The sequence below is a fragment of the Nannobrachium achirus genome, assembly GCF_963921795.1.
Source record: "Nannobrachium achirus genome assembly, chromosome: 1".
Taxonomy (NCBI): domain Eukaryota; kingdom Metazoa; phylum Chordata; class Actinopteri; order Myctophiformes; family Myctophidae; genus Nannobrachium; species Nannobrachium achirus.
This window is the reverse complement of record NC_137810.1, coordinates 4,270,931-4,279,950: the sequence shown is the minus strand read 5'-3', so window position 1 is coordinate 4,279,950 and position 9,020 is coordinate 4,270,931. Positions and strand designations below refer to the sequence as shown.

At 46.3% G+C, this 9,020-nt stretch overlaps 1 protein-coding gene across 1 annotated transcript in view; it reads right to left on the bottom strand.

Annotated features, from left to right (window-relative positions):
• Positions 1-8,217, bottom strand: part of LOC308306885 (phospholipid phosphatase-related protein type 3-like) — a gene marked incomplete at both ends in the record, with an annotated part of 27,245 nt that extends 19,028 nt beyond the window's left edge. The window contains 3 exons of the mRNA XM_080751938.1: positions 4,918-5,047; positions 6,076-6,261; positions 8,137-8,217. Of these exons, the coding sequence (XP_080608064.1) occupies positions 4,918-5,047; positions 6,076-6,261; positions 8,137-8,217 (397 nt within the window). The remainder of the gene's footprint in view (positions 1-4,917; positions 5,048-6,075; positions 6,262-8,136) is intronic.
• Positions 8,218-9,020: the final 803 nt, after the last annotated feature.

The window sequence follows — 9,020 nt, the reverse complement described above, 5'->3', positions numbered from 1 at the left end:
GGGCGCGTGCACACATCCACCTGTGTGACGGCAGACTGCTGGGCGAGCGATGATGGTGACGGGGAGAAAGAGAGGGAATGGGAGGGGCTGGGAGGAGAGGGCTAATTGACTGTTGAACACACTGTCTGACGTGTGTTTTTCCATTTAAGGACGATAAACAGTATTCGCCATCGGCCTCCTTGATTGGCCAATCAAACTGATAGGCTTTGTGGATTGGCCAAACCTTTGAGTGACGTCTTTGCCACTGAACCAATATAAGCGATAACTCCCACATCAGGACTCAGTTGTTTCTCAGAACAAGGTTTAACAGGTTTAACATGGCTGAGGACAATGTGAAGTACAGATGTGTCATTTGACACACGTCATGCCATCGGCAAGTCAGTGGATTGTCAGTGAATTCTCAGAACATTGTTGTTTACGTCATAATTTTGTATGTGGCTTTTCTGTCCTGACTCACGTCTTCAATAGGAAAACCCTTGAAACAACACAGGTTAAGACCAGCATTCTCAGAGGCGTCACCATCAAAAAGTGCGACCTGATTTAAAAACAGGGCGCGCTCTACTGGCGCACAAATACATTTTTTTTCCTTTTTTTTTGTAGAGCCGGTGTAAAATACAGGTAACCACAAGCCTTGCATGGCTTATTGCTATTCTAAAACGGTTAAATATGGTAACATGAAAAATCATAGACATATACCAATTACAACTGTTCTTTTTCACAAATAATTCACTTTAAGGTCTGCTCTGCAAGAAATAGTCCCCAGCTACAAGAAAGTAGTCCCCGGCCAGGCTGCAGAAACAACACACCTGTTACTTGCAATCAAGTTCTCTAGTCTAGCTTCACAACACTGTGGAAAGAAATAACACACCTGGGTTTGATATAAACTGATTCAAGGTGTGGGCTATAGTCTCACATACCACAGCAATTATAGGGAAACCAGACAATCAGAATCAAGGAATGGAACTAGCCATTTTAGAATGCTTCAATATGGACTGACACATCCAGAGGAGGATGTGAATAGATAGAGAACACTTGGACCAAGAAGGAAAGCTACTCATATTTTGGATTTGTTTATGTTTCCAGCAGTTAACTTACAGGAGCAAACCGCCTCACCAACAGGTCTCTCCCCCTCGCCGTTATAAATCTTGTAGAGATTAAAACGTCTTCAAAATAAAAGCGTACTGTCCTGCGTAGGGAAGAGTTAAGGTGTGTAACCGTACCTACAAAGCGTACTGTCCTGCGTAGGGAAGCGTTAAGGTGTGTAACCGTACCTACAAAGTGTACTGTTCTGCGTAGGGAAGAGTTAAGGTGTGTAACCGTACCTACAAAGTGTACTGTTCTGCGTAGGGAAGAGTTAAGGTGTAGAACCGTACCTACAAAGTGTACTGTTCTGCGTAGGGAAGAGTTAAGGTGTAGAACCGTACCTACAAAGTGTACTGTTCTGCGTAGGGAAGAGTTAAGGTGTGTAACCGTACCTACAAAGCGTACTGTTCTGCGTAGGGAAGAGTTAAGGTGTAGAACCGTACCTACAAAGTGTACTGTCCTGCGTAGGGAAGAGTTAAGGTGTGGAACCGTACCTACAAAGTGTACTGTTCTGCGTAGGGAAGAGTTAAGGTGTGGAACCGTACCTACAAAGTGTACTGTTCTGCGTAGGGAAGAGTTAAGGTGTGGAACCGTACCTACAAAGTGTACTGTTCTGCGTAGGGAAGAGTTAAGGTGTAGAACCGTACCTACAAAGTGTACTGTCCTGCGTAGGGAAGAGTTAAGGTGTAGAACCGTACCTACGAAGTGTACTGTCCTGCGTAGGGAAGAGTTAAGGTGTGGAACCGTACTGTTCTGCGTAGGGAAGAGTTAAGGTGTGGAACCGTACCTACAAAGTGTACTGTCCTGCGTAGGGAAGAGTTAAGGTGTGGAACCGTACCTACAAAGTGTACTGTTCTGCGTAGGGAAGAGTTAAGGTGTGGAACCGTACCTACGAAGCGTACTGTCCTGCGTAGGGAAGAGTTAAGGTGTGGAACCGTACCTACAAAGTGTACTGTTCTGCGTAGGGAAGAGTTAAGGTGTAGAACCGTACCTACAAAGCGTACTGTCCTGCGTAGGGAAGAGTTAAGGTGTAGAACCGTACCTACAAAGTGTACTGTCCTGCGTAGGGAAGAGTTAAGGTGTAGAACCGTACCTACAAAGTGTACTGTCCTGCGTAGGGAAGAGTTAAGGTGTGGAACCGTACCTACAAAGCGTACTGTCCTGCGTAGGGAAGAGTTAAGGTGTAGAACCGTACCTACAAAGCGTACTGTTCTGCGTAGGGAAGAGTTAAGGTGTAGAACCGTACCTACAAAGTGTACTGTTCTGCGTAGGGAAGAGTTAAGGTGTAGAACCGTACCTACGAAGTGTACTGTCCTGCGTAGGGAAGAGTTAAGGTGTGGAACCGTACTGTTCTGCGTAGGGAAGAGTTAAGGTGTGGAACCGTACCTACAAAGTGTACTGTCCTGCGTAGGGAAGAGTTAAGGTGTGGAACCGTACCTACAAAGTGTACTGTTCTGCGTAGGGAAGAGTTAAGGTGTGGAACCGTACCTACAAAGTGTACTGTTCTGCGTAGGGAAGAGTTAAGGTGTGGAACCGTACCTACAAAGTGTACTGTTCTGCGTAGGGAAGAGTTAAGGTGTGGAACCGTACCTACAAAGTGTACTGTCCTGCGTAGGGAAGAGTTAAGGTGTGGAACCGTACCTACAAAGTGTACTGTCCTGCGTAGGGAAGAGTTAAGGTGTAGAACCGTACCTACAAAGTGTACTGTCCTGCGTAGGGAAGAGTTAAGGTGTAGAACCGTACCTACAAAGCATACTGTCCTGCGTAGGGAAGAGTTAAGGTGTGGAACCGTACCTACAAAGTGTACTGTCCTGCGTAGGGAAGAGTTAAGGTGTAGAACCGTACCTACAAAGCGTACTGTCCTGCGTAGGGAAGAGTTAAGGTGTAGAACCGTACCTACAAAGTGTACTGTCCTGCGTAGGGAAGAGTTAAGGTGTAGAACCGTACCTACAAAGCGTACTGTCCTGCGTAGGGAAGAGTTAAGGTGTGGAACCGTACCTACAAAGTGTACTGTCCTGCGTAGGGAAGAGTTAAGGTGTGGAACCGTACCTACAAAGTGTACTGTTCTGCGTAGGGAAGAGTTAAGGTGTAGAACCGTACCTACAAAGCATACTGTCCTGCGTAGGGAAGAGTTAAGGTGTAGAACCGTACCTACAAAGCGTACTGTTCTGCGTAGGGAAGAGTTAAGGTGTGGAACCGTACCTACAAAGTGTACTGTTCTGCGTAGGGAAGAGTTAAGGTGTAGAACCGTACCTACAAAGTGTACTGTCCTGCGTAGGGAAGAGTTAAGGTGTAGAACCGTACCTACAAAGCGTACTGTTCTGCGTAGGGAAGAGTTAAGGTGTAGAACCGTACCTACAAAGCGTACTGTCCTGCGTAGGGAAGAGTTAAGGTGTGGAACCGTACCTACAAAGTGTACTGTCCTGCGTAGGGAAGAGTTAAGGTGTAGAACCGTACCTACAAAGTGTACTGTCCTGCGTAGGGAAGAGTTAAGGTGTAGAACCGTACCTACAAAGTGTACTGTCCTGCGTAGGGAAGAGTTAAGGTGTAGAACCGTACCTACAAAGTGTACTGTTCTGCGTAGGGAAGAGTTAAGGTGTAGAACCGTACCTACAAAGTGTACTGTTCTGCGTAGGGAAGAGTTAAGGTGTGGAACCGTACCTACAAAGCGTACTGTCCTGCGTAGGGAAGAGTTAAGGTGTAGAACCGTACCTACAAAGTGTACTGTCCTGCGTAGGGAAGAGTTAAGGTGTAGAACCGTACCTACAAAGTGTACTGTCCTGCGTAGGGAAGAGTTAAGGTGTGGAACCGTACCTACAAAGCGTACTGTCCTGCGTAGGGAAGAGTTAAGGTGTGGAACCGTACCTACAAAGTGTACTGTCCTGCGTAGGGAAGAGTTAAGGTGTAGAACCGTACCTACAAAGCGTACTGTCCTGCGTAGGGAAGAGTTAAGGTGTAGAACCGTACCTACAAAGTGTACTGTCCTGCGTAGGGAAGAGTTAAGGTGTAGAACCGTACCTACAAAGTGTACTGTTCTGCGTAGGGAAGAGTTAAGGTGTAGAACCGTACCTACAAAGTGTACTGTTCTGCGTAGGGAAGAGTTAAGGTGTAGAACCGTACCTACAAAGTGTACTGTCCTGCGTAGGGAAGAGTTAAGGTGTGGAACCGTACCTACAAAGCGTACTGTCCTGCGTAGGGAAGAGTTAAGGTGTGGAACCGTACCTACAAAGTGTACTGTCCTGCGTAGGGAAGAGTTAAGGTGTAGAACCGTACCTACAAAGCGTACTGTCCTGCGTAGGGAAGAGTTAAGGTGTGGAACCGTACCTACAAAGTGTACTGTCCTGCGTAGGGAAGAGTTAAGGTGTAGAACCGTACCTACAAAGTGTACTGTTCTGCGTAGGGAAGAGTTAAGGTGTGGAACCGTACCTACAAAGCGTACTGTCCTGCGTAGGGAAGAGTTAAGGTGTGGAACCGTACCTACAAAGTGTACTGTCCTGCGTAGGGAAGAGTTAAGGTGTAGAACCGTACCTACAAAGCGTACTGTCCTGCGTAGGGAAGAGTTAAGGTGTAGAACCGTACCTACAAAGTGTACTGTCCTGCGTAGGGAAGAGTTAAGGTGTAGAACCGTACCTACAAAGTGTACTGTTCTGCGTAGGGAAGAGTTAAGGTGTAGAACCGTACCTACAAAGTGTACTGTTCTGCGTAGGGAAGAGTTAAGGTGTAGAACCGTACCTACAAAGTGTACTGTCCTGCGTAGGGAAGAGTTAAGGTGTGGAACCGTACCTACAAAGCGTACTGTCCTGCGTAGGGAAGAGTTAAGGTGTGGAACCGTACCTACAAAGCGTACTGTTCTGCGTAGGAAGGAGTTGAAGTTGCATCCTCCAGCGTTGATGGAACCCTCAGCTCCTGGTCTGATCTTCAGTCTGGACTGCATGCAGTAGATCACACCTTCACCCAGCATGATCTGGACAACACACGCACGCACGCACACACACACACACACACACACACACACACACAAACACACACACACACACACACAGTGAGATTCCTGGGGGTTTTGTCATTAAGAAAACAAATGAGCTGTTATTGTTACAACAGATGCAAGATCAGCTGCAACGGACCAGATTCTACGAGTAAAGACGCAATGAAATGAAAGATACTTTCTCCACCCTATTAGAGCATGTCCGTGGTCATTTTAGGCTGTGACCCGCAAAATAAACATATTTGAACTGAGGACCCCCACCCTGACAATCATTTGGAATTGTAGGTATTACATTTAATGTGACTCGGTTCCGCAGATACATATTGTGAAAATAGCAGATCTACATGCTCACAACGGGGCGTTGTGAGCATGTAGATCGGCTAATTTCACAATGTTTGCCTCTTGCTTACTTAATATTTGACAGTTTGGCCAGTCCTTTTGAATACTTTGAGGTCGAATAATTCGAATACTAAAAAATCACTATTCGAGGATTGCCCTAGTGTGTGTGTGTGTGTGTGTGTGTGTGTGTGTGTGTGTGTGTGTGTGTGTGTGTGTGTGTGTGTCTCAGGACAGAGTCCCTGACACTGAAGTCCTCAGCAAGGCCCTGGTTGCCAAAACAAGTTTTCTTTGGTGAACTGGAAAGTGGCAAACGAGCACAAGGTGGCCCAAAAAAGCGCTACAAGGACACTCTGAAATCCTCCTTGAAGAGCTTTAAGATGGACCTGAACCACTGGGAACACTCTTGGCCAAGGACCGACCAGCCTGGAGAAGGAAGGTCCAGGAGGGGGCAGTTCTCTGTGAGAACAGCAGAACATCATGTGCCCCTCAGGGCTCTGCATCCTCTCTGGCCCTGACCGGTCTTGTGTGCCACAGGGAAATCAGCGCTAAAATTGGTCTTTTTAGTCATCTGCGCACCCACCAAAAGCCTACAAACTGAGACGTGCCATGGTCATCATCAACTCTGATGGACAAACAAGGTGTGTGTGTGTGTGTGTGCGTTCCCTCACCGAGGCAGCGGGTCCAGCGAAGGCCAGGCTGAGCAGCATGAGCAGCGGGATGAGCTCGTCTCCTCCGTCCACGTAGGGCATGCTGAGCGCGCGGTCGTGGCAGCGGAAACCCACCTGGGCCGGCTGCAGCACGTCCGTCAACTCCAGGAAGTACAGAGACACCATGGAGGAAGCCACGATGGGAAGCTACACCACCAGGAAGTACAGAGAACAGGAAGTAGAGAGAACAGGAAGTAGAGAGAACAGGAAGTACAGATAGGAACAGGAAGTACAGAGACACCATGTAGTCTCGCGTGGCCAGCCTGTTGCCTCCGCGATTTGGCCAAATGCTCCCTGCATATAGTCTGGCAAACCGGAATAGAAATGATGAGTGCGAGATAAAGCGGATGTGACGCAACCGCTCCCTTGGTGCAGTAGCAATAACATGTCCTACTGGAAGCGTTATGTCTCCTTTCTTTATTTTTTGGGGGCATTATTTCGTCTTTATCTGGTGTTGTTGGTGTTACTTCCATGTTGTTTTCAAACGTTTTCTTAAACTATACACTCATAACAAGAATAGGCCGCTTGAATGACTTTGTCTGAGCTATTGTGTTTCTGTTATGTTTCCAATGGGACTACAGTTCAGTGCAGCACTGGCTACTTCCCATACTCGCCGTTCGGGAGCTGCCGTTCCAGACTCTATATAGCATTCGGAGATTGTGGAATAGTTGTCTGGCTACGCGAGACTATGGAGGAAGCCACGATGGGCAGCTAAGGACCAGGAAGTAGAGAGAACAGGAAGTAGAGATAGGAACAGGAAGTACAGATAGGAACAGGAAGTACAGATAGGAACAGGAAGTAGAGATACGAACAGGAACTATATAGAACAGGAATCTTGGGAGTGATAACGTATAACATATTTTGCAGTTTCTTCAGCCTAACTGGAACTGTAACCAAATAATGCCCCCGGTGCAGCCCGGTGCAAAAATAAATAAAAGCCTGCTGCAAACAGACGCCTGGTTCCTATTACACAGGATCAAAATCGATTTTGCGCATTAAACACCCGGGATACTATTTGGAAATGTACAGTAGTACGATAATGTTTAGCATAGCAACCTAGACCATGCAGGGGTTCCCAATAGAGTTCTCAAATTCTGTCCGAACCCGACTATACCCGACACTTAGGGTAGGGCCTAAAATGTATGCTAACTAGCCTGCCCAGTTGGGCCCAGTTAGGGCCGGGCCTTAATTTTCAGGCCCGTTGCGAACTCTAGTTCCCAAACTTTTTGGCTCAGAGCACCCCTATAAATACTTTTTTCATCCCATACATTATTATATTCATAATTTTCACTCCCAACACCTTATATTTATGGCATCATTTAGGGTATACTTACATATGTTGCGAGGAAAGCATTGAGATAACAGCCATTTTGTTTAGAACTGACTGAAAACAACTACTGTAGTTTAAAATGATGCTAAATGTTTTTTAAAGGTATATTCAGTGATTGTATTTAATTCAAATAAAAATATAATTGGTAAATGTTCCATTCATTCTCCTCACTAGAATGTTTGCTGACCATATAAGGACTTCCACCATGGCCCGTGTTACGAGCCATGGTTGGCCTATGGCCGTAGTTATGTTATGATGTTTAGTTATGATGGTTAACATGAAAGTTTTGAGAACCACAGTCGCTCTGAATTAAGTAGGTCTGCTAAATGCCTAGATTGTAAACTACTGAACATAAAATGCCACAGTCTCGTAGTAAATCAGTATCATACATATCCTGAAGCTCAGTGATTGGGTCTAATGATCAAAACGAGAACATTATAATGGTGTAACTAACTAACTAACTCATTTCCACGCTGTAAGGCCAGTAAGGGACAAGATGACCCCCGGCCACTTTCATTATCAAATTATCTCACGGCACCCCAGGGTCCCCCGACACCCACTTTGAAAACCCCTGACCTACACACTAGTGCATTAAGATTCACTGTGCTTATGATGATGATGATGATGATGATGATGATGATGATGATGATGATGATAATGATGATGATGATGATGATGATGAAGGTACTGACCTCTACGAAGTAGAAACATGGCAGCAAGGTCAGACTGTTTTTAGGAGCTTTCTTCTTCAGCTGATCTCTGGACGACAACATCCTATGTGTACACACGCACGCACACGCGCACGCACGCACGCACGCACGCACGCACGCACGCACGCACGCACGCACACACACACACACACACACACACACACACACACACACACACACACACACACACACAGGGACGTGCAGAGAATGTTAGAGAGGCAGGGGGCTGAAATGTTTAAAAGGGCCTTTTTGATGAAACATTTTGAAAATAGCAGACCTCCAAGCTCACAACGCGTCACAGTGCAATGCGTTGTGGCCTTGGAGGTCGACTATTTGCGGTGCTTGATACCACACTGAACTAAGCATACCAGTAATCAAGTGAATACTGTAGATGTGTAGCGGCATGGATTTCTACACACAGAGGGCAATTCTTTCAACATAAGATGCTGCATTCAAGTTCAGGCGAGTTTGGACAAGGCAATTCTCTTGAATGCTGCCTTCAGGTATGGCATGGAAAGAGGGCATTTGCATTTATTTTATCATGTTGAAAACTGCATTCATTGGCTGGAGAGGGCACTTTTTACAGCCAGATAAATGGGTAGGGGCTCAAGCCCCCTTTGATATCAATGTGTGCACATGCCTGCACGCCTCAGGGCGACATGCGAGGTCGCACCATGGCTTGGCCATCTGGCCAGTGATGTATGTATATCGGACCAGTTACCCATATATGGAGACCCCTGGTACCCATATATGGAGATGTATTGTAGGCTATATGGAGATATGACGTGAGAGCCCAAACATGCTTACTCAGTTATTCGTTATGTGAAAGTCCTATGATGTCTATGACATCTGACATCATGCCCTTT